We start from the raw sequence: 25,723 nt of genomic DNA on the forward strand, positions 1-25,723 counted from the left end.
GACAGTTGCTGCAGCAAGGAGTGTTTACAAAATTCCGCATGTTTCCTTGCATTGTTTACCAGCGTCACAAGAACTGAAAACGAACGAATTTCTTGTGCGGTGCTACTTAGAACGATAATGGGTAAGAAACGTCCAGCCGGTGGTGCGTCGGAGGCACATAATGGAGAATACGATTTGCCAGCCAAACACATGAACACTAGCCACATTCGCGCGAACGAGCGAAGGTTAATCATCGTACTCGAAGGAGCTCAGCTCGAGTCGGTTAAGGTAGGTTGCAAAGCTCGTCGAATGTTCGATAAATGGATAAAACCTAACATCGTCTCCCCGCGTTTGCAGGTTGGAGCAGCATTTGAACTACTGAACTGTGACGATCATATTAATATATTGAAGAAAAATAATCGTGATCCGGGAAGCTGCCGACCCGACATCACACACCAATCGCTTTTGATGCTGATGGATTCCCCTTTGAATAGGGCTGGATTGTTGCAGGTATTCATAAAAACGGAAAAGAATGTGCTGATCGAAATAGATCCACAAACGAGAATCCCACGAACCTTCAAACGATTTGCTGGCCTTATGGGTAAGTGTTATGGGGGAGGAAAATCCGTAACTAAACTAGCTAAAGGAGCGTGTTGCTTTGCTTTCAGTACAATTGCTTCATAAATTTTCGGTAAAGGCAGCGGATTCACAGAAAAAGTTAATGAGAATCGTTAAAAATCCCATCACTAATCATGTGCCGGTTGGATGCCGTAAGATAGCGATGTCCTACAGTGCTAATGAGGTAAAAAACGCCAAGGAACTGGTGCCGGAGAAGAATGAACCGATTACTTTAGTGATAGGGGCGTTTGCCCATGGAAATTTGAATTTAGACTACACGGAAGGTGCAGTATCAATCAGCAACTATCCCTTATCGGCCGCATTAACATGTACAAAAGTATGTTCCGCATTCGAGGAAGTGTGGGGTATAATATAGAACAATAAAGCGAGACAATTATGTCACTGGATTTGCTAGCCTTTTTTGTAGGCTTCAGCTCAAGTGTTTCGTGAGTGAATAACTGATTTTGAACGGTTTGATCAAGTTGTCACAAAACCGGAAGTTACCCTTGCTACATCTTTCTTTCAGTTGATACAGTTTTGCGACGTGTACACATAACTTATTTCTACCAATGGTGTCTGACCTAACTAACGAGGAATGTTTTGCTTTATATCTTCTAATTCAAGTTATTTTCATGTTCTTGGATGTATTTTCACCATTTCGGTAAACTTTATAGAGATTAAAGATTATTTGATGGCATGCGATGGAGTGGCTTTTTGAATTCATTTTTCAAAAACACACTATGGGCGCTGTGAGCTTCGGCCATAATTTGCACCGCGATGACAGCTGACATCCTCGACTGTCAGTATCTACACACCCATTATATTGCATTTCCGTCTCTGGATCGTGACTAACTTTTTCTCGCAGAAAAGACTGGTGAAACTTTCGATGTCTCTTTAACGGCACGCAGATAATCCGAAGACGGTGAATATCTTTCGAGGCTGAATTTGTATGAAATGGGATATATGCAGCTAACTAGCATAGCGAGCCTGGTGGGATGAGTGTGCTGGTTTAGTTGGAAAAGTAACAAAGAAGAAAAAAAACCTTGAAAAGACGCAAGTGCTAATGAATCGAGAGCTCGTTTGTCCCGTCCCCAACCCATTCATCACCACCTTCTGACGAAGTGATTTTCATTTGTGCAATAGTGTTGACGATTTTTAATATCGCCTACTTGATTAGCGTATGATTGAATAAAAGTTTAAAATCTTGGAAGAGATTAGTTACAGCAAAATGGGGGTTTCGTTGTGTTTCTTCTTCTTCTCTTGAACGTAATCGCTAAGATTCGCAGTGCATACAGTAGGCAATAAAAGAAGAAGGAAGTGGTGGAGAATGTCCACCCGATAGGAAGTGGGTGCTTCTTCCGCTTTCTAAAAAACGACGGAGCAACCACTGATGTGTGCATGTGTGTGCCAGCATTTGATTCGCGGTGTATATGTGTGTTCGTGCTGTCGGGTCGGCTCTTGGGAACAAAACGGATGAAAAATGCTTGATTCGACGAGGAGGCAGCCATTTTGTTTTCCAAGTTGATGTGCACCACTGGCGCGAAAGAGTTGAATAGATACATGGTATAATAGTAAGGCTAACTCAAACGATAAAGTCAATCAACCGCTGCGGTCAAATGCGAGAAGAAGGTAACTGCGGTGTAGTAAAAGCGTAAAAGAAGCTGGAGAAATACCTATATGTAATTCTCTACCTCCGGCTGGACGAAACGAATCAAGCAGGCCTTACACCCGCGAATGGTTTTGAGCTTCATTTCGTAGTACCGCTCACAATCGTATACGGTTTGGTTCGTAATGTAGTTAATTTTCCAGTTTAGAAACGTCGTCGACGTTTGTCTCGGTTGTAGGGCTCGGGAAGTGACTTTTCGCTGCTGCCTAGTTACATTCAGCGGCTGGAATTTTACGCTGACTTGCAACGTTAATGCGCGCTACCACTAATACCAACCGAACGCGGATCTTCGCTCTTGTTCAGATGCCACTTTGAGAGCAGCAGCTCGTCGGAGAGAGCGAGTGCGAAAGAGCCAACAGCCTACTGCGCGCGACGTGAAAGCGAGACCACCCGAAGCGTCGTTGTACAGTGAAGTTTTCTCATCGCCCCAGCAGTGGCTTGTGTTGAGCTCGGACCGCAATTTTCATACCGAATTTATGCAGAAAATTGCACTGAAAGCACAGGTAAATGGGCAAAATCACATTGTAAGCATGCGAAGTTGTCCATTTCGATGCAGTACGGTTCGGTAATGGCTTGTGAGGTGTGAAAAATCGAACTAAAGTTCGCCCTCCGTACACCTTGGTAGCTGTAGCTGCAGTACAGGCCTACTAGAGGAAGAGTCAACCAGGTGGCGCGGTAATGCGCGTACGCCGCCCGCCATATTTGGTTTGGGAAGAGCGAACGAGAGAGGAAACATGCACTCTCGCACGGCGGTTGGCTGTTCGTGATAAAATCGTGCTCCATCGGTGAAAAAGCGTTGTAAAATTCGATGTACTACAGTTGTTGCGTGCGGGAAACATTCATCTGAGCTGTGATTGCTGTTGAGATAAAACAGTTGTGCGAAATACGTACGGTAGCTGGTTGGTTGCGACGACAATCCCAGCCGCAAATGCAAAAGAAGCAGCAGTAGATGACATATTCGTGGTGGCTTTCTTTCTCTTTATCGCTTAGCACCGACGTGTATTTCAATGTGTGTGCGCGCGCGCGTGTGTTTGTGAGATGGTGTGTACGAGGGAACGCAAGTGTGCAAACCTATGCGCGCGCGCGAACACCTTCGCGTGAACGTTGAAGCGTATGTATGGGTGTGTGTTGGATTTAAAGGAGAGAAAGAGTGAAATAACTACGTGACTACAAATCGATGGAACATGTAGAGTGTGTGTGTGTGTGTGTGGGTTGAAGGTTGGCTATCCGTCGTCAGAGCAGCGGTTTTGAGTCTGGCCTTCTGTACGCTTGTGTGTTTCACTTCCGATTTCGCTGGTTTTCTCCGTCTCTTTTCGGTTCGAAATGCGGGAATGAGTGCGTGTGTCATGATGAAAATCCCCATTCGCCGTAGTACCCGGAGCATTAGAGATGATGGTGGCTTTCGAACGGAAAAAGGGCAATGGAACATTCTAGATGCGTTTCTTCATTCAAACTACAGTACTCGTGGGATTCTCGCGAGGGTATTAACGGGTTCTTGAAAGTGTCTTTTTAAAAGGGACACATGAGCATGTACAAATGTTGTGTGTTTGTCCGGGAGATAGAAATAACAGAGATGTGGTTTCGCACTATTTGAAGCGGCGTTATATAAGATTATCACGGTCTCAAGACGGAGCAATAACTGAAAAAAAAACCGTGTGCTTTTTTCGTAAGGATTAACAAACGGTCTACTTTCCGTTATTGAAAAATGATCAGATATGTAATCACGATGTTTTAAGATCAAAAATAAAGGATTACAAATGCTCCATGGGTCAGGACTATAACAAAAGTTATGACGATAAACATTGTAGACATATTTTTTTAAATCTCCGGAAGCCTAGATTTGTTAATTTTATCTTTATCTTCCTTGTTGTTTCCATAGGCATATTAAACGTGAAACTATAAACAAACTATCTTACAAACGAATTTGAGTCGTATGTACCATGTGCATTGTGTTGAATAATAAGTGTACATGTAAACTATTTACGTTTTTAATAAAATTTCAACGAAAGGAGGCTGCTTTTGTTTGTGTAGGTGTTTAAAAAAAATTATACCTTCCTTCAATTGTCTATCTACAATCAATACAAATATTTGTTTACCATCGATCATCACCGCGTCTACATTATTGGAAGGAATGCATAAATTCTAATGCATCTGTTTTCTATCTTTCCACAGGTTTCTGCAGAACTGTGAGGTGTTTGTGATGGTACACAGCTGACTGGACAGCAATCCTTGAAACCTTTAACGGTATGTATACGGTAAACTGAAAGCGCAACTTCGCGGTGATGATGGAAATCCACACAACACATTTTTCTACAACAAACAGCATCGAAATGAGATAGAATCGGAGGCGAAACATTTTAGGCAAATCGTAGCCGATAAGCATTTTTCCGCATTTCTAGCCAATTCGTCCCCACGCGGGAAACAAACGCGTGAAGATTGTTGATCCATACTGCAATAAGCGACAAAAAACATCTTTTAAAATAATATTATTATCTAAGTATTGCACTGACTGGTGGGACCATTTAATCAAGGTACACTTGTGAAAATGAAGCAACACGCGTTGACTCACCACTTGCTATACGGTGCTTGTACATCCTGCTGTAAATGAGGCTTGTCCAGGCAGCACACCACAAACCGATTACCGGCGAGTGTGCAGCGCAGACAAAAATACGAGACGAGTAGACGGGGGTCGAACGTATGACTAGACATACAAGGCAAGGGGACGGGATGGTGTGTCTGTTTGTAGCAATCGGGGCCAACGGTATCCTGTCTCGAATGTACGGCAAAACGCACAGGTCGATTTGAGGGTGCGAGCGAGTACGAACGTGTGAAGAAAAAGCCGCTTAAATTACACCCCAGCAAAGCGAGAAGCAAATTGCTGCGTGATGCTGGCGCCGCCTGCGATCACTTGCAGAGTGAGATGCCAACAGTTAGTTCGCACGGTGTGCGCATTTGTGTGTGTGCGAGCGAGACCGAATGGAATGAAGCGCGAACGAAGTAGCTTGGTTTTTCGCTAGCTGGTGACACTCACACACGCAGTATAACGTGTAACTGCTAGAGCGATAGCTCGAACAAGTAAAAAGGGATGACGTAAATATGACGTACCCGCGATAGGGAGACGGCTAATGGCAGTGGTGTGTGCGTGTGTGCGTGCGTGTAAGTGATGTCAGGTCGGCCGCCTGGAGCGTTTGCAGTGCGCGAACCATGTTTTCGGTAGTGGTAGTGTGGTACGTTCAAGACTGCAACGATGTAGCAAAGGAAGTGTGGTGTGCGTGTGTGTTTGGTTTAACTCCCTTTCGAACGCATTACACGGTCAGCGCATTCAGCGAATGAATGTGTGTGAGAAGCGAGAGCTGTCGAAGAAAAAGACGCTACAACGCCTGCTCTGCTGCCGCCTTTGCTGGTCGCACTGACGGATGGGAAATGTGTGTTGGCGTTCGAAATTGTGATATTTTTGTGGTCAAAGTAGCTTGTTGGTAGCGAAAATGATGTGTACAGTGTTGCTCGTGCTTCAGGTGACCAGTGTAATGTGAAGTAAACGGGCGGGAAGCGATAAATGATGGTCAAAATGGAAATATTTGTTCAGATCTTGACCTTGAGTGTACATTGATCTTTCGCGTTCGCTGCTGCTTTGTAGGAAGTGTGTGCGGTACTTTCCTGCCATGTCTTCTACGCCCTCCGCCCTCCACCCGTATTCCCCACCGGTGTCCACGATGACGACTGCCACCCTCGTGCTCTTTTGTGTCTTTCGCGACGTAGTAAGAATGATTGGCTGAATGAGGCGTTTGCAATCTATGGTGCATATATGTGTGTGCGTGCGTGCGAGTAGTGTGTGTTTGCACATGTGTGTGCGTTCACAGTGCGTTTAGTGCTGCTGACGGTGACGGTGAAACGACGGTGTGTGGCCGCAGCTGCTAAATTGCGCGCCCGTTTGCCGATTCCTTTTTGGTGCGGGTTGATTATTTATCGCATCACGTTGGATCTTTTACACGACTCGTACCATCAAAAGACAGGGTATGCTAAGTGTCGTTAAATTGTTTCGACGGTGGTGAAAAAAGAAGAGAGAACTAACATAAAGCTCGGCGGCGAATGTGTGTAGTATAGCTGTGTGTGAGATGAGCAAATGCTGGCGGGTACCTGTGGCGGGTGATTGCTGTTTGATTCTTTTCGTCTTCGCGAGAGATTTTTAAAAGGTGTACCCAAAGTATGTAATGACATTGTTGCATGTTAATGTGTGTGTTTGTGTACGTGCGTATAAGCATCTTGCGGAAGTAAAAAGTTAAGAGCGAATGAAAAACCATCACCCTCAATTAATGTGCTAGCAATTCTTTATGTATTTGCTAAACCACCTTAAAGATGAACAAATTTTAAACTCCACAAAATGTGTGACGCCTTACAGTATGTCGGTAAAATACCGCGGGTTGTAAAGTAAATCTGTTATTGCCATTCGACGTCGTATGCTAAAAAATTACTATCAAACAATACGGTCCAGCCTCACCAAGAGGTGAACAGAGTTTGAAACGGTCACGTCCCTCGCCGCTTGTTAGTTATGGTTTCAACAATCAAGCGTTAGAGAAAGCTCTTAGCATGTATGAACCTCCGTCAGTATACGCTAGTTTGTTATGAAAAATGTGGAGTGAAAACTACTATGATCTATGTGCTAACGAGGAATTCGGTTTCAGGCTTAGTCCAGATACTATGCAGCAAGGATCAGGATCGACAACGCCTATCGCGGCACCGGTAAGTGTCATAAGTCTCATATTGCTGATATTGCGATGTACTGGGCGTCGCGAAAACGAAATGCAACGCCTACTAAACTGCTGTATCTTTTGTATGCTCTACGCACTCACAGGCAAGTGTGCCCCCAGCTCCGGCTTCAATAGACAGCATGGACGATCCGCCACCGAGGAACGAGCCCGTCGTCGAGCCGGTAAACGGAATTGTGCAGCCACCAGTAATGCCACCACCGGAGCGTCCGGGAAGATTGACGAATCAGCTTCACTTCTTGCTACGCACTGTCATGAAGGCGGTATGGAAGCATCAATTTAGCTGGCCATTCCAGCAACCGGTCGATGCGAAGAAGCTCAACCTACCGGACTACCATAAGATCATCAAGCAACCGATGGACCTGGGAACAATAAAGAAGCGGTTGGAAAACAACTACTACTGGACTAGCAAAGAATGTATACAGGACTTCAACACAATGTTCACCAATTGCTATGTGTATAACAAACCGGGGGAAGATGTGGTCGTAATGGCGCAGACGCTAGAAAAGCTGTTTCTTACGAAGGTGTCCCTAATGCCGAAGGACGAAACAGAGATGGAAGTACAGCAGCCGAAGGGCGGCAAAAAGAAGCCACGATCGTTGGCACCGCCGGGAACGTTGGTTGGCAATACGTCGGTAACGGGAGCAGCGGCGGCTGCAGGCGTAGCACCTAATGCTGCCATTGTTGCCGGGGCGAATGCGGTTGCAGTGGCGGCAGCAGCCGCTGCCGCTGCCAGAGCACGTCCCGGTTCCGCTCTCGGTGCGGCTGTATCGTCCAGCGTTCCTCCACTCAGTGCAGTTCCACCTGGGGTGGGCGCTGCATCCACGGTGGTCGTACCGAGCGTACCGCCAATCGGTACCCTGCCGCCCCAGACTGTGCCTGGTAGCACAAATACCACCACGACGGCAGGACCAAACTCGGCAGTTGCGGCATTGACAGCGGCAGCCGCTGCTGCAGCGGCCGCGAGCACACCGCACAACCCGATGAGCAACCCGATCGGCGCGCCGCCGGTAATCAGTAAACCGACCGCTCCAGCTAACCCGCCGTACATGGTGAACAGTTCACAGGCCGGTATGGAAACGGTCTTACCTCCCCAGCAGCCAGCAAAGGTTAAAAAGGGTGTTAAGAGAAAGGCAGACACAACAACACCGACTGCAACCGTGTTCGATCCACACTATGGCACGCCGATGGACTCGAACGCCGCCAAAATTGCCACCCGAAGGGAATCTGGACGACAGGTAAGAGCCGTTGAATTTTACTTGATTTTCGATTTTGATTGCTGGTTTTGTACGGTAACTGATTTGGTTTTCTTTTAAATCTGGTTTTCTATGCATTTATCACATTGTTGCAGGATATCGTACCCTATCAAACCTCGACCTACCCTATGTCTCCGATGGCACACCAAGGGACGACCTCGTCGCAATATCCGCCGAAGAATAAGGAGAAATTGTCCGACGCTCTAAAGTCATGTAACGAAATTCTGAAGGAGCTCTTCTCCAAAAAGCACTCGGGATACGCTTGGCCATTCTATAAACCTGTCGATGCGGAGTTGCTCGGGTTGCACGATTACCACGACATAATCAAAAAGCCGATGGATCTCGGTACGGTTAAGCGGAAAATGGATAACCGGGAGTATAAGTCAGCCCCAGAGTTTGCCGCGGATGTTAGGTTAATATTCACCAATTGCTATAAGTACAACCCTCCAGATCATGATGTTGTCGCAATGGGACGGAAGCTACAGGACGTGTTCGAGATGCGGCTCGCAAATATACCGGACGAACCGGTAAACAATGTTGCTCCGCATCATCAGTGCAAGGAAAGCGAACCATCGTCCTCGAGTGATTCAAATGACAGCGATGAAGAGAGCGAGTCGGACGAAGAGTGCGCACAGAAGTTGAAGGTGCTCGAAAAACAGTTGTTCGAAATGCAGGAACGGATGCGGAAATTGACCGAGGAGGCACTGCAGAAGAAGAAACAAAAGAAGAAAACGAAGGACAAGAAAAAACCTTCAGCGGCAGGACCTGGGGGCGGCACTGGCGGTGGTGTAAGTGATATTAAGGGGATTATGGATCCTCACGCCGGACTCGGTATGCCGCACGGTCCCGGCAAAGCAATGCATCAGATGGCAGGTGCAATGGGTCAACCACCGATGGGTGGACCAGGTGCGGCACCCGTGATGCCGGCTCCTGGGACCAAGGCAAAGGCGAAGGGACAGAGAGCACCAAAGGCGGGTGGTGTTGCTGGTGGTGCTGCGCCTAATGCACCTGCTAAACGCGCCAAAAATGCGGGTGCCGCCGGAACTAGTGCTCCGCGAGCGCCAAACAAGAAGAAAGCATCGCAGAATGTGTCGAACTTCGATTCGGAAGAGGAAGACACGGCCAAACCGATGTCGTACGACGAAAAGAGACAGCTGTCCTTGGACATCAACAAGCTACCGGGTAAGTGGAAATTACATATTTTAAGTTCTATCGAATGAGTGCAGTATATTGGTGACATCATTATGTTAAGGCAACTATGAAAAACTTGGGAGGACGCCCGGTGATGTATCTGATAAACGGCGCCTATCCACACGACAGGACTGGGTATCAAATCCCATCCGAACCGTCCTCCCTTACCAAGGGCTGACTGTTCTGCTACGTGGTAAAATAAGTCTTGATAAAACAAAACTATGAAAAACTTGAGCTTAATGGGTCATTTTTTTTTTGTTTTTGCTTTGCTGGTGTAAATAGGTTGTTTGTAATGAAAGAATTAGCGTTCGTCGGTATAAAATTTTAAACTGTTCTTTTTTTTCTTCAACAGGCGATAAACTGGGAAGAGTTGTACATATAATTCAAAGCCGGGAGCCATCATTACGCGATTCCAATCCGGACGAGATCGAGATCGATTTCGAAACGCTGAAGCCATCAACGCTACGAGAGCTGGAAAGCTACGTAGCATCCTGTCTGCGCAAGAAAACTCGTAAGCCTTACTGTAAGTTTCCAACTTAACAAACACTGCTACTGAGAGAGATACCGATCACATACACATGACTGTTTATTTACATACACACCTATTATGGATTCCTTATGTTTTCGTTCACTATACTCTTGGCGCCACGCCACACGTTTTTAGAATCCTTTTCGCAAAATGCATAGCAATATATTATCTTCATTTAGCATCATCAAAAGGGCAATCTTGCATTGGTTGTCTTTCTGTTTGATGATGTTTTGCCTAGCTGTAAGCGATGCAATTAATTAAACTAGTTTCGCACTTTTACTATATGTTTTCATTGTTTTAATTTTATTTCGAACACAACCCCTCTATACGTTTGTAGTTCATCTGAAGTGCATCGCAACGTTTTGTCTATAAAATTTCAATGTTCTATATATTTAAATTTGTAAATACCGGACCTTAAAATATTCAAACGCGCTCTACTGCCGGTTTTTATTCAAAGATATGTCTGTGAATGGTTCACGAAACATTGTTTTCCAATATTTGCTATCAGTAGTGTCTGTTAATTGGAAGTTATACCCATTTACTACTACTTCTACTTCTGACTTCGTACTCTTACATTATTAGTAGTTCTTTGCTTAGTTTAACTTCACATGTGCATGTGTTAATGTTAGAACTGTGCCCATGAATGAATGGTGCATTTTGTTTACATCCATCTTGTTTGTTGTCACAGTTTAACATTAATGCTGTCGCGCATGCTTTCGAAAATAGAAAAATGTTAGTAGATTTGCTGAATAATTCGCTCTATGTACAGTAGTTATTGCTACATTTGTTGTAGCTTTTAAAAAGATACAATATGATAACTTGCTTATGTTTTTGTTTAGTTTCTTTCTTGAATAACCAACATAAAACTATTTAAGACAGTCGTTCCGTACCGCTACAATGTATCACATTGTTTTTCCCTTCACATTTTATAGACAAAAAAGTATCTGGTAAATCCAAGGAGGAACAGATGACAGAGAAGAAACAAGAGCTGGAGAAACGGCTCCAGGATGTGACGGGTCAGCTTGGCACAGGGAAAAAGAACGCGAAGAAGGGTAAACTTTTTTTTCTGTCATTTGAAAATTATTTCTGTGTAGCTGTGTATTATCTCCGATTCGAGTCTTCTTTTATTTTCGAGACGGATGTGAATGAGGAGAGATGGATGTGCCGATTGTTTGCTAATACCAACTATATGCTTTTTTCTTCTATATTTTCACTATTGTTTCCTTATCATATTTATGGGTCGGATGCGGAATATAGACGAAGCCAACAAACAGGACGTTGCTCCTTCCGGAGGCAATATGTCCTCCAGCAGTAGCTCCAGTGATTCCTCGTCGTCGAGTTCAAGCGATTCCAGTTCTAGTGATTCCAGCGACAGTGAAGCAGGTTAGGCCAAAACTTCTTTGTTCTAAAAACAAAACAAAACAAAATGAATCACAATTCTGTAGTGTAAAATGATAAAAGGAAAAAAGGAGAATCAGTGACAGCAAATAATAACTTAATTTTAGCACTTATCGTTGTTCAACTCAGCTTAAAATTTCGAACAGTGGAAATAGAGGGTATAGAAGGAAATGTAAAAAAAAACTAAAGCACAGAATCACACTCGCCCTCTCACATGGCAGGATCGATTAGTATTGTTTCCGTCTGGAGTTTAGTCGGGACTATTTAAGATTGCTTATTTTACGGAGGTATTTATATGCGCATCTAAAGCAAGGATTTCCTAGCCTTGAAACCATCTCTCGGGGTGTAGTTCAAACCTTTTTTTTTGGTTGTTAGCAGTTGCATAGCGATGAGTTGTATATGTGAAATATTCATTTCCATTTGAGCTAAATAAGTCTGTTTTTTTGCCAATCTGAAGCCATTCTGAAGACATTTTATAGCATGTCTGCGACTAATTCATAATTAAGCTTCAGAGAAATATGCAGAACCGGCATGTGCTACTAGTGAAAGGGATGATGGATCTATTCATTGATATAATTGAATGAGTGGTGCGTTTTCGGGATACTTTTGCGTATTTTAATTGTCGACTCTTTTATATAATGGTCAAACTATGATTATGTGAGCATGTTTGAAGTAGATTTTAGGAAAGATATTATATGGTGCCATTCGTGTGGCGGCAAATAAGAAATAGGTAGGAAATACATATACATTTGAATATGTATCAATCTTTTATCCGTGCAAAGTCATCTGTCCTACTAGCTGTCAAACATTTCAGTTTTCTTATTCGGCTCTACAACCTGGTAGATTTTGCTATATCTAATGGCAGCCTATATGTGGCTTGAATTAATCATATTTAACCGCAGCAGGTGAAAAAGAAATGTTGCCTCTGTTGTTGGTTCAGTAAAAAAATCGCTTTATATATTTTCTTGTTTTACTCTGTAACCGTTGCTGGTCTTCACCTGTCCTGCTCGCTGGCTGGCGTTCATACACTTGACTTGATATATACGGTTAACTCGAAAACAAAAGAAGTCAATTCCAGTTCACTTCACGGATGTCTAATTCACTGCGTCATTCAAAATGTTGGTATTTCGCGGCTCCAGAGAGGCCCTCCTTTCTGTTGCATAGCGATACACTTAAACTATTTAATTTAAAGGATATTAAACACGCATGTGGTAATGATATGGTTTTAGTTTGGTTTGTGGGTACTTGTGTATTCTTTTGAACTCTCTTTCCGAAAAATAACGTTTAAATCCTTGGACTGGCAGTAAACGATGAAAGTGATATAATTATATATATCTAGCAGTTATGGAGAGGCCTTTCTATTTAGAAGACCAAACAAAGTAATTTGGATTATTTTTTTAAATCAGAGCACAATCATTCATTCGGTCAGTTAAGTTAGAGATTTTGCTTTAATTATCATTATTTTATATAAAAATGGCAATTATATGTATTACATACACATTTCACTTTGATGGTAAATCGCAATTGATAAAATCATTTTCGTGGTAAGATGGATATAAAAATGAGTCTGTCGGATTTTTTACGAGAATAATGAACCGTTTGTAATAGTGCAATACTTGAATGAACTCAGTAGCGGCTAACGATTGGTTTACATTGAGTTACTAATAGCATAATTCTCAACTCACATCAAAATTGATTGATTTTGTGTGCAGATGGCACCAAACTCCCATTGATGGTCCTTTTTAATAACAATAGAGTTAGATTCAATCGAATTTTCATACGGCAACAACTGTGTTTGTTTTGTATGTGTCTTGTGAAATCTGTATCAACAAGCTACACTTTTATTCAGTAATATTTTGATGATACCCTCCACATCAGTGAAACATCACCTCGATCGAACTAAAGCTTCTCGATAATGCTGCACCAATGGTGATAGGTATGGAGAGGTAGAATACAATAGTGAAAGAGAAAGCATGTGTATGGAAATAAAAATTTAGACAATACACAAAATTCTGTCATTGTTACTTTCATCACAGCTTTTTGTTTAAAAGAGCGTAAATTGAGAGACAGAGATCCAATAGTTGATATTTGATGGTGTTGGCCTAATAAATCAAGGATGCGAATATTTAAAGCCTAAAAATGAAACAAACAGTTTCCGTTACGGCCTTACGGCACAGAAACAGGTGTATAATAAAGGGCAGCTAATAAACGAACTACATAGAGGCAAAGAGCAAAGGTGCAAATCCACGCACACAGAGATGGCCTAACGAATAGATTTTCCATTCGAATTTCTCTAACTCCGATCGTTGTGTTTAATTACCTTGGTTTAGAAATAGACAAAACAGAAATGGCCACTAACAGCAACAGGGTTGTAAGCAAATTGGTTTAGCTGGTTTAAGTTCGCCGCGTTTAATATGTTTAGTTCTAATAATATTTTTCATATCAGTAAAACCCTCCAATAGTGTATAGATAACGGTTAACCACTGAATTGATGATGTGCGTATTTGAATATATAGTATAATTGTGCGTTAGCATCATATATGCCGGATCTGTAGTATATGATGCACATTCATATATGATAACATTTTGTCATTGTATTCTCCTTTATGTTACCTTTTATTTTGCTTTTCTACAAATCTTCAACAAATTTCTCGTGTTAAATGTGTAATGTGGTGGGGCAGCCAACAAATGAAATCGTGTCACATTCTATCGTATTACCTTCGCAATCGCGTACGGCGCAGTGTATCGTAATTCGCTTGTGTTTCGAACGTTAATATATGCAACAACAAAAAAAAAACAGCTCAAACATAGAGATACAGAAAGAGAAAACCAAAAGAGGAAAAGTTCCGCGGACGCATGTTTACAACCTGTTTTTCACTAAATTGAACTACCGTGCTACACCAGAACTTCCAATTGCGTAGAAGGTATGTGTTTACTGTAAATTCTTTTTATCACACCACTCTTATAAATCAGTATGCGTTTATGTTATGTAGCAACGAGAAGCAGGTGTATCTGGTCAGTTGTTTGTCCAAATAGCCCAGGAAGGATGTTTAGAGCGGACAGGATAATAGAGAAAATGCTAGCAAAACAGAATAAAGTGTATGTATAGTTCTTGTGCAATATTCATTATCTATTCTATATTCTGACTTTGATAACAGTTTTTTTTATGGTGTTTACCAGTTGGTTTGCTTTCTTCCTATTAACACTTCATCGGTTAGTTGTGTTGATAGGTGTACAACTTAACGAATAGCTTCCCGATGTCGTTACCTAAATTCTTAGTGATCTTTCGATAGGTTTGCCATCTTGAAGATTGTGATGAGATCGCTTTCTAATTGATCGCTAGTGTATGTTCAGTAACACGACTCAATCATTCAAAGAATAGCAAAAGCAAGAGCGTGTTTTGTTTTTGTTTTCCTCTTCATGCTAAACTATTGATGCCATATCTGTTTTCTTTATCGTAAACCAATATGTACACGTAGGAATGTATGGAAATAAGTTGTTTGGAGGAAACTTTTACAATAATACCACATTTCTTGGCGTCTGCTCTGTATTGCTTGTGCGCTTGTTACTGACACGAGAAGAAAGTTAATTTGAAAAGCAATATTGCGGTACAAAAGGGCAATGGAAAACCATCCATCAGTATGCAAGCATATACTAAGTAAGCAGCAAAAGGCTAGAACGCAGACAATGTGTAACACATGTAGAATGAAGCAATGTTGTGGACAGGCATGTTTTGAACTTGTTTTATGTATTAATGCTACACATTAGGTATGGACTCAACTATCACATTCAAACAGAAGATCTAAATGCTTTTCATCTTCCTTTGGTTCCATGTGTTGCGATCGTTCGATCGGGTAGGTTTCAAGAATCCCATGCTTGGGTGCTGCTAATAGTGCTCTTTTACAAGAAAATGTCATATTACGACGTTTGCTTGAAAAAGAAAGAGAGAAGAAAGTAACAAAATATTGACAGACGATCACTAAATTCACACAGTTCACGTACGTTTAACGCTTTTACTCTTACTTCGTTGCTTTTATTCCGACACCCAGCAACGTGAGCTATCTGATGAACGGCGTGGTAATGAGGGACAGTTAAAAAAATAATAATATTATTTATCTAGTTTCGCTTTTCGGTTGGTTCTTTGGTAATTAGCTATGCTGTGCCCTGGATGACAAAAAGAAAACATGTAAAAACTTGAAACAATAACCATGTTTCGCTAATTAGTAGTATCCTGTTAGAGAATCGACGATTCGGCTGTCGGCAATGCCAAAACCCATTACACATTGTTTGCACGTGAAAGAGCGAATATGTTGTTGCAAAACACACACAAAAAAATCAACAACAAAAAAAAACAAACGCTATTATTAATATGTTCTTATATCCATTGGAGGAGAGATGTGTTTTTACCGTAAATTTTAAGTTTCGCTTGCGTTCGGTTTTACGCTACTCCCGATGTTATTTTTGTTTGAGTTTGTTTTGGTATAAGGAAGTAAGTAGCGCGATGTAATATAATTGAACATACGGCACGCAGGAAGTAGCGCAGGGAACAGGTGAATTTTTGATTAGTTTCTTCGTATTGTTTTCGAATTGCCTTTGTCTCTTGATTTACGTTATCATCTACGGGCTGTCAGTTTTGTGAATAATGGATGAATAATGTATGCTAGCATTATTTAGCTGCTGGTGACCTTGGGTTTTTCTTCTCTTCAACTAACTTATGCTTTTACACTACTAAATTGTTTTCTACGTATTACAATGGCATCAAACATTTTTGAATTGCGTTAGGGATAGCTCTGATGCTAAATTTGCTATTACAAGCAAGCTAATAATGGAGTAATTATACGAAACATACGCAAGCACGACGAGGTAAGCGAGCACAACAGGCAGTTAGTAGACGCATGAGGAGTTATTCCAGAACTTAGATAGGACAAAGAAATGGTGTTTGATTTCTTTTGCGAAGATTTCTTCCTTCTTGCAAACGAACAGTATGCGCAACATATGTGGAAGACTATCGCACTTACGCACTCTCTCCGTAATTCATTAAAAGGCGCAATTGCTAACGTAGTACAGTTTGCAAATAGTTCTGCCAGCGCGCATACAAATTCATTCACGAACGATAAACAAAATAGTCTTCGCGACGTGCTCGACCATGAGCAGGCCAAGGAGAAGAAACAAAATAGTAAAAGTAAAGTGTAGAGCATTAGATACATGCTGGGAGTGAACATAAAGGTAGCATATACATTTTATTTACCCCAACATTGAGTGGAATACGGCCACAGCTTCGCTGTGTGTTGTATAACAGTGTACATTTTGTTTACCGCTAGTAACCATGTTTGGTTATCTGTTGATCGTGTATGCGTAAAAATGGGCAGTTAGTGTATGGCAGGATCGTCTAATGGATAAAGAACACATTCTTGTACTATTCCCGTAATGATTGTGTAGAAAAGCGAAACAGAAAATGTGTAATTTAAGGTGTTGTTTTGCCATGGCCGAACAAAGCAATTTGAGTTGTGTTGTAAGATAACGTGTGGCAAGCATGGAAAAGGATGTTACAAAAGCATTAGCGAACCAACCTATGGGTGAGACACATGCACCGTAGCGCGTAGTGCTCAACGCTCTACGGCAGTGGGTTCCAGTTTTGGGTTTGGTGTTGCTTTATAAAAGTACAGTCATACTACAAGCATAAGGTTAATATAGAAATAATATATGCGGTAATACAAAAAAAAAACAAAACAAAAAAAGCAACAACAAAAAATAACCGTAGAAAAGCAGCACTGTATGTTGAACATGCATGCAAATTATGTTCTTCGGTTATGAGAAAGCGCTAAACTCAATAGCTGACAAAAACAAACATTATAAGCTGGAATCCATCGACAAACGCTTTTTGGCATTTATCTGTATAATTTTCTGATTTTCCACAAAATCACATGGGAAAATGAAGGTTTACGAATCAAACCATGAAAAGCGTTTACGAAATAGAAATAGTCCGATTAGAGAGCAAGAGAGCGATAGAGAGAGAGAGAGGAATAGTTAAACAAGATAGTGAAGTAAATGAAATTTAAAACTATATGAAACAAATAATTTACAAGCAAAAAAAAATCCACACTTCGTGTAATAAAACGTGTAACAGTTATGGCAGATGATCGTTCAATCGCTCGTACATCATGATTGTAGCAAGAGTCGTCGATGATGTGAGATGTATAACTTGATTCAAAATTTTACACAAGCTAAATAATAGCAAACTTGTTTCTTGTTTTTTTTTTGGCACTGCAATGAAAGTACAGTATGGCACTTAGTGAAATGTAGGAATAAATTTTTCGGATGATTGATTCTTCATGTCAAATATTTTTCTCACTACGTCAACGATCAAACATTGATGATCGCGGCCCGTTATGGTTCCGTTTCAGCTGTATGGCTAAAATGAAAGTATAACGCAAGCAACTGGTAAACGCGATGTAAAGAAGACGGAAGGTATATAATAAGCATAATTAAAATTGCAAAAAACAAAAAAGCAACAAAAAAATACAACAAACTAAACATAAATGGAAAATCAAGCATTATAATCGTAAAACTTGAAACCTACTAAAAGAAAAGAATATATATATATAAGTAATAAAAATCGAAACGTAAAATGCTACATGAGAATCGTTTTCACTGACGGCGGGGGAAGAATGTCACACGAAAATTAACAGGTTGGCCGTAACATACATTCGTGTTGAAGTTGACATGTGATCGTACACAGTTTTCGATGTGGTTGGTGTTTCTGTTTTCCCTTTCTGTATCACTAAGAGTTGTTGTTTTCTCTCATCAGTCTCATATAATTGAATTTTGCAAGTTGAATACGATTGTTGGCTGCTCTGGTATATGATGCATATATATGTGTGCTTCCATATACCATTCGTTTGGTGACATTGTTTGTGAAGTATTGATATTTAGAAGTAACGCCGCATCGTCCGACCATATTACACAACGTGAGAAATTTGTTGAAGAACCGTCCGGTGAACGCCTGCGATGAGGGGGAACAAAAACCGAAAAAGTTGCTATCGACACACGAAGTGGAAAGCAACGCCGTTGCAGGTATTTATCGACGGAAGCAAAGCAAAAACACGGAACAGAATTGTTCAGGATCGTTAAATTGCGCTGAAAAAGAAGTATGGCGCATCATTGAAACATCCGTTAGCGCAACATTAAACGTTCTTTTGTTACAGAAGCTGGCGGGCGTCCACCGCGTAAGAAAAAGAAGGATACCTCTTCGCCAATGCTACCCGGAAGTAACAATTCAGCTAACACGGTAAGTAATGCTATCGTTAGCGTGAACGCAACATTTAGACAAGTGATCCTCACCCAGTCAGATGTACGGAAACAAAGGCTTTTTTCTTTCATTTTGTGTTGCAGTATATTTGAAATTGTGTGTATGCGTGTGCCATTAATTTTGATTGCAGAAGTAACGAAAAATCGCATCCTAATGATTAGTTGACACTTAACTGATATTTTGACCGTAAACTTTTAACAAACTTATTTCTATATAGAGTGTCCCGGACGACAATAATATAGTCAATCATTCGAACAATGCAATAATTCATGTACAAAAAGCGTTAGAGATCTAGAATGAACAAAAGAAAAAGGAATGATCTATATACATTTGTTTTGGTTTTTTTTTGTTTGTTTCTATTTCTTACAAAAGCACTGCCCGAATGTCCACCCTTAAGGTGTTCGGGCTGCTGTAAAAGTACTTTGCCACTCATAACCATGTAACTCCCTCCTCTGGGCCGAGCATGCATATTGACTCTCATTTGTTACCGACATCCCACTTCCAGTCCTCTGCTCCAGCCAACGCATCAACACTACCGGCAACGGCAGCGGTATCGCAGATGCTACCGAGTGCTGGTGCCGCCAGTAACACAAACACCACCTCCAACACCACTACTACCACGAACAACAATTCCAATACCATCACACCTCTCCCGAACGCCGCCGCTCAGCAGCCACATCAACATCCGGCAGGCAGTGTCCTAAACCAAACATCATCCGTAGCTGGCCAGCATCACTCACAAATGCACCTTTCGCAGCAGCAGCAGCCGCAACAGCACAGGCAACCATCATCAAACCAGCAGCAGCCTGTCATACCGCTACCACATTCATCTCATACCGCGTCCACGTTGGTATCATCAACTTCCTCCACTACCACATCCGCCTCCACATCATCATCGGGCGCAGGAGTTTCCGTGTCGAGTATGAACGTTGCAAGTGCAAGTACCGGTAGCAGCAGCATTAATGCCACTAACAATCCTTCATCAAGCATCGCCGCTAACAACAATGGTACGGTCGTATCGTCCAGCTATGGTGGAAGTGCCGGAATGCTCGGCCTTTCACAAACGCTGGCCACCGGTGCTGGTGGGACGGTAGTTGATTCTGTTCCCGGGCTGCTGCAGATTCCTTCCTTGTCGCAGCAGCAAACTATGACCAGTACTACCGGCATCAACACACATGCACTAGCGAATTCCTTAATGATGTCCGCGGGCAGTGGTGTTGTAAATAGTAGTAACATCAACCAAGGCAACAATGGGGGCGGCGGCGTCGTCGGAAGTAATAACAGCGGCAATCCCAACCCGATTGGTAGTAGTAACAGCAACCAAATCTCTCTGCCACTTCCCATACCATCACCAAACACCACCACCACTACTACCAGCACGATGCTACCTGTGAATAATAATAATGCTTTGACCACCACCACCACCAGTACTAGTAATAATCAGAGCAATAGTGCTATCTTGAATAATTCCATCACTGTTACGCAGCACCAGCAGCAAGCAGGCGGCGGTCTCAGCACCAACGGGATCGCTGCGATACTACCAGCGGTCACCGCTCATGGCCCATCGTCAACCGGCAGCACCATCAACAGCAGCGTCGGCAACACGAATGGCAGCGATGGTGCATTAAACGCTAGCAACGGGTTGATTAACAGCATGCTCGGTTTACCTGCGTCGTCTCAGCTTGCCACAAGCCTGGCTGCCATGACAAATCTGGCCAGCATGGCGGGCGGTTTGCCACAGTCCTTGCAGATGACGCAGAGTCCGCAGGTGGGCAAAACGCAACTGCACGGCACTACCCAGTCCCAACAGCAGCAGCAACTGCAGCACGCACAACAACAGCTAAACCAGCAGTTCCGAATTGGTGGCGGTGCTGGTAACGGGCACGGCGGTCTCGGTGGTGGCTTTATCGATCCGCTAGAGCATACGCTTAATTCATTCGAGCAGTCCATCAAGGCGGAACCGCTGGGATTGAATTTGTTGAACGATATGCCCGCAGCACTGAAGCAAGACATAACGACCAGCATGCTCACGGCCAATATGGATCTGTGCATGGCGCACCTCCAGAACCAGTTACATTCGGGCAATAACGGTTTCGTGAATGAATTTAATGGTAATGGACCGTTGAACGGTGGTACTGGCGCTGCGATGGGTCTTGGTAGCGGTATGGGTCAGATGGTAATGAACAGTATGGCATCAACGGCCGCCGCCGCCAACACGGCACTGATGGGTGGTGGCATGCCGTCGATATTTGAGCCGCTCCAGACGTTTATGCGTTCCGGTGGAGGCCCGGGCCCGTACCATCAATCGAATGCGGTTGGTGCAGGAGCGCCGGGAATGGCTGGACTGGTAACGGGTGCAAGCAACAGCAGCAATGGTGCTGGGCTAGGTGGTAACAATGTTGTCGGTGTGATGCACGATCGATCGATCGATCTAACACAGGCTGGCAGTGTGAACAGCAACAGTTCACTCGTTGGGGGCACTGGCATGCTGCCATCAGGCAACGGTGGTAATTTGATGGCAATTAAGAAAGAAGAACCCGGCGCGGGGGGTGGCAAATTTATGCTGACACCGAAACCGATCGAGGATCTACTGATAAATCCAAACGAAAAGAAGATGGGCAGTACGCCACCGCCAGCAGATGTAAAGGGAAACATTGCGAACACGTTTAACAACAAGGGTCAGGATCCGAAGAGTGTTTGGTCGTCGCTGGCCGCAGCCGTTTCGCCACAAAATACGCCAACGTCGAACAAACCGAAACCCTCGATGGACTCATTCCAGGCGTTCCGCAACAAGGCGAAGGAGAAATTTGATCGTTTGCAGCAGCAGGAGCTGAAACGATCCCAGAAGGAGCAGGCGGAGAAGGAATTAAAGCGTCAGCAGGAGCAGCAAAAGATAAAGCAGGAAGAGATCAACAATGGACGGTGAGTACATCAAGGACACGGCACATAGCAAGTCTTTTTTTTTTGTTTTAAAATAATATTGCTTTACATGTAACTTTGTGCCATATTTGCAAGAGAAAAAAAAGAAACAATCCATTACGGACAGACTTTCAATGAATGACAGGTGAGATCAGGTTCAATCACACTGCTCGTAGTAGATAATTTATAATTGATCCCATCGTACGCAGAAATCAGCTTGAACCCCGTAGTTCAAGCAAAAGATTGATCTTCTTTAATGAGGTTTCTTTTGATCCATGGTGTGCTTGCGGGGTTGGTGGACCTGATTTGTAACTTACTTCCGAACGTTGTTACTTAAACTTGTCTCTCCTATGACTAAGATGTTCTGTAGAATTCTTGCTTAAAGCAATACAAATTTGAATCCAGTTAGAAAATAAACTCCCAGAAGAAGAAGTTGTTAACAATTATCATGTGTTTTGGTTTATCTTATTAATGAAACGATTACAATTTTTCCTTTGCTTGCTTTTAGAAAATTGCCAATCGAACCCGTCCAACCACGAGTAGTGGAAGAGATCAAAACGTCACCCCAAGGCAGTCCGTCACCGGGAACACCTACCACACCGCACGCGCTTGATCGTTCGGCAGCGAAACGGGCAGAACTGCGTCGCCTGGAACAGGAACGTCGACGGAGAGAAGCGGTAAGTGATCGGGTCGCATACCCATCGTAGCGTTGTTGTTAATGTGTAACAATCAATCACAGTACAATTTCTTTCTTTCAATTTTTGGCACAATCCATAGATGGCTGGTCAGATCGACATGAACATGCAAAGTGATTTGATGGCCGCGTTCGAAGAGTCCCTATAATGCGTCTCACTGTAATGATGCGTTCTGTGTTTATGGGAAGAAAGAGGGAGAGAAAGAGAGAGAAAAAGAGAGAAAGAAAAAAAAAGGGAAGAGAGAAAAATATTTTCGTGTTTGTGACGAAGAAAACGATACATCTTCTGAACAAATGGATACGCGAGATGAACGTTACGATTCACATTCATCGATTATCATCGTTGCAGCATAGTGGATCCATCCGGCCTTTGGTGTATTACGTGTACGAAACGATATCTTGCGTAAAGCATTAAGCAACGTGTTAAGCATCCGTTGATAGCTACATAAAACAGTAAACTTCAACCATTAGCGTTTGTTACCAAAAAAAAGCAAAGCATAAAGCGCAACGCATGCGTAAAACCACCGAATCGTAGGAATACTTGTTGAAGATAACTCTAAACCAGAATGTGGAGATCCTCGGTAGAGCAATAATGCTATCTGATCCCGATCGATACACGAAAAGCCATTAACTGATGAATGATCCTTAGTACGAAGCAACCATTTCCGTTCATTTTTCTCGAGTCAGTGTAACCATTGGCATTAGGTAGTCTCAAAGAGCATCCCATAGCTGGAGGAAATAATGCGTATCAATCGTAAAACTTCACTCAACCCGTAATTAATGGTCGTCTCTCGCTCCTTGTCCCTTTTGTATAGTAGTTGGCACGGTGTGGCGCAGAAAGTCAACGAGAGGAAGTAGTTTTCTTTCGAATTATGTACAGCGCTGTCGTCAGTACTGCGCAGTGGTTTGGTTTAGGATTTGAAACGTTGAACACGCGAATGTGTTACGAACCTAGTATAAAAGATAACGCAGCATCCGTACATTATATCCCTAGACATATTATATAGGAACAATCAAACGATCCAAACGACGAGCATTGGACTTGGATAGGTAGTTAAGATAAGAAAAAAAAGTAAAAAAAATGATACAAAAGATTAGAATGTAGATCAGAGATTACAGTAGAGATGAACCGGTGTGTAGACATAGACATAACGGAACAAATGGTGTTTAATCGTAAGGTGGATAGTGTGAAAAAGGGAGAAGCAATGTGTGAATAATGTAGTAGGGTATAGAATTACTTTATCAGTTGTGATATATAAATTAAAAATGAAGGAAAAAACAGTAACAACATAATCTAATGCGGATGCACAATAAAGCATCCACACCCTAATGTGTATGCAATGGAAAGTGTCAAAGAATAATGGACAAACTACACACAAACACAAACACACACACACACTCACAGGTACGCAATAGGTGTATGTACTTTGGTGTTGTGAGTCATGAAGGTAGCAGCAAGTGTAGATATAATTTTATCCGGAGTTAGAAATAACTAAGTAGCAGAAGAGAAAGGAAAATAAAAACGAATAATCGTGTTGTAGGGCAGAATCACTTTCAAATAAAACGGTGAAACAAATCATGATTTGCAAGATACAGAAGACCATTGACTGCATCGGCATCACATGATGATGATCGATCACGAATGTAATATATTTATGTAAAATATACTCACAATTATGACCACATAATCATAACCCCATTCTCCTTCCGTAGTGTGTTTTTTTTCAGACAAAACTCACGGTAATGCTCTGTGAAGGAGTTTCAAGGAAGTGGGCGAAGAGTTTCGGCAGACTTGAACGAAAGACAAAGAGAGAACGAAATGGTAAATGAAAGGAATTATGGTATTAGTCTGACCCAAAAATATATGTCGAAACGAACGAAAACGAACGTGATGCATGATGAAAATAATATTTTCTCGGCGACTGTAGCCGATATGTAAGGTGGAAGATCGGTATGAACAACAGCTCGCAAGATGATCGATTTGTAGATCTGTAGATCGTTGTTTTGTGTATTGTCTTTGCCTAAAGATTGTCATTCGTATTATCATCAATAGATCAAGTAACATTCAACTTACGCGTGCAGAAATGGACGTAATAAAACCAAGAGAAAGAGCACGTTTGTAAGTTTCCTCGACTGTCGTAAGGAAAGCGATGTATATAGAGACAATTTGCTGCAAATTTATAAATGAAGCGATAGTATGAAGGGATTGAGGGATTACAACAAACTTTTCCCGCAGGCAATATCGGTCAATTGAAGGGCAAGGTATAGGGGCGTGTGTGCTGGAAGCAAACATTGTAGGTAAGCATATTTAGCAGAGCGAAATAATAATAAAAAAAAACAAAACAAAACAAAAAGAACCGAATGGCTCCGTTGAAGCAAGTGCGAAGAAAAAAATATGTTGGGTAATAAACACTTCTTTTACAGTTTTCTTTTCCTTGTCGCGAGTTTACTGTTTTTCATTTGCTCGGTTCGTTTATCAGTTGTTCCGTTTAAAGTAGTTAGTGCAATATTATACGGCCCGTTTAACCTGTGTCCAATGGTATTTTTTTTCTATCGCATGCTATAAAAACGGGCAGGATGCTTGTAAGTGCATCATTATAAATTGCATACATTGAGCAGGAACAGTGAAATGCGACCGATGTAAGTTGTGTTGTTGTAGTTGTTATCTTAACAATTTAATTTATGTGAAGATAGGTGAATGTATACTTGCACATGTATGGATAACGATCTTCGTTAAATACCCTTTTTGGTACAATAGATACCCCAAATCCAGGGAATAATAGTAATGACGAGACGAGAATGAGATTGCATGTGGTTTTGCACCAGCAACATAAAACAAACAACAACAAAAACACATACACAAATTAACCATAAATGTTTAATAGTACTAATAAATGATGAAAATGAAAGTTGGGAATTGCGATAAGATTACATTACTTACATCGGAACGAATGTAAATAGATCGTAATACAGTTCAGTTCAATCGACCATACATACACACCATTACCGACAAAGAGGAAAGTAAAAGCAAAAGCTAAACATGTTAGTTAAGAACAATCGAAGATCAGGGGGCGGTGCATTGTGTGTTTTGATGATCAGTAGGAAGAAACATACATGTTGATGATTTTAGATTATTCGAGCAATATATGCATGTATATCAAACTTTGATCAATGTAGATCAGGATCGGTCGGTCATCATTGTACAGTAGAGTTAGTTGAGTGCACTTTTTTGTTTGTTTTCAACGGTTTGGTGTTATACAAGCTTCAGTATGAGATGTTATGCAATGCTAATTTGTTACGATATGTCTTTTGTTTTGCGTAATAACATACCTTATGTCTGCTACGGGATAACATCTTCAGTTAATATTCGTGAGGAATAGTGGAAGTTGTGCCCGTAA

At 42.1% G+C, this 25,723-nt stretch overlaps 2 protein-coding genes across 11 annotated transcripts; both read left to right on the forward strand.

Moving 5' to 3' along the window:
• Nucleotides 1-2: 2 nt before the first annotated feature.
• On the forward strand, nt 3-1,826 carry LOC125775085 (ribosomal RNA small subunit methyltransferase NEP1). The gene is made up of 3 exons (XM_049445561.1): nt 3-267; nt 337-580; nt 648-1,826. Exons 1-3 carry the CDS (start codon nt 118-120, stop codon nt 971-973), a joined length of 720 nt encoding a protein of 239 aa, XP_049301518.1. The 5' UTR covers nt 3-117; the 3' UTR covers nt 974-1,826.
• LOC125775050 (homeotic protein female sterile-like) lies at nt 1,401-24,766 on the forward strand. Of its 10 annotated transcripts, none has more exons than XM_049445496.1 (12): nt 1,401-1,519; nt 4,436-4,507; nt 6,946-7,003; nt 7,116-8,267; nt 8,381-9,467; nt 9,829-9,999; nt 10,938-11,057; nt 11,263-11,388; nt 18,609-18,691; nt 19,218-21,634; nt 22,140-22,308; nt 22,409-24,766. In XM_049445496.1, exons 3-12 carry the CDS (start codon nt 6,962-6,964, stop codon nt 22,472-22,474), a joined length of 5,433 nt encoding a protein of 1,810 aa, XP_049301453.1. In that variant the 5' UTR covers nt 1,401-1,519; nt 4,436-4,507; nt 6,946-6,961; the 3' UTR covers nt 22,475-24,766. The 10 variants fall into 10 exon arrangements, with proteins under 10 accessions (XP_049301453.1, XP_049301448.1, XP_049301452.1 ...); XM_049445495.1 differs by lacking the exon at nt 1,401-1,519 and adding an exon at nt 1,954-2,226; XM_049445497.1 differs by lacking the exon at nt 1,401-1,519 and adding an exon at nt 2,249-2,766.
• The last annotated feature ends 957 nt before the right edge of the window (nt 24,767-25,723 follow it).

This window comes from Anopheles funestus, chromosome 2RL (genome assembly GCF_943734845.2).
Source record: "Anopheles funestus chromosome 2RL, idAnoFuneDA-416_04, whole genome shotgun sequence".
In the NCBI taxonomy this organism is placed as follows: Eukaryota; Metazoa; Arthropoda; class Insecta; order Diptera; family Culicidae; genus Anopheles; species Anopheles funestus.

What these genes read in the sequence shown, in the direction of transcription:
- LOC125775085 (XM_049445561.1), top strand. Translation starts at nt 118, where the DNA reads ATGGGTAAGAAACGTCCAGCCGGTGGTGCGTCGGAGGCACATAATGGA. An exon ending in CTCAGCTCGAGTCGGTTAAG is followed by an intron (nt 268 to 336) that starts GTAGGTTGCAAA and finishes CCGCGTTTGCAG; the next exon opens with GTTGGAGCAGCATTTGAACT. An exon ending in ACGATTTGCTGGCCTTATGG is followed by an intron (nt 581 to 647) that starts GTAAGTGTTATG and finishes CTTTGCTTTCAG; the next exon opens with TACAATTGCTTCATAAATTT.
- LOC125775050 (XM_049445491.1), top strand. Translation starts at nt 6,893, where the DNA reads ATGTGGAGTGAAAACTACTATGATCTATGTGCTAACGAGGAATTCGGT. An exon ending in GAAAAAGAACGCGAAGAAGG is followed by an intron (nt 11,058 to 11,262) that starts GTAAACTTTTTT and finishes TGCGGAATATAG; the next exon opens with ACGAAGCCAACAAACAGGAC. An exon ending in GTAACAATTCAGCTAACACG is followed by an intron (nt 18,692 to 19,217) that starts GTAAGTAATGCT and finishes TCCCACTTCCAG; the next exon opens with TCCTCTGCTCCAGCCAACGC.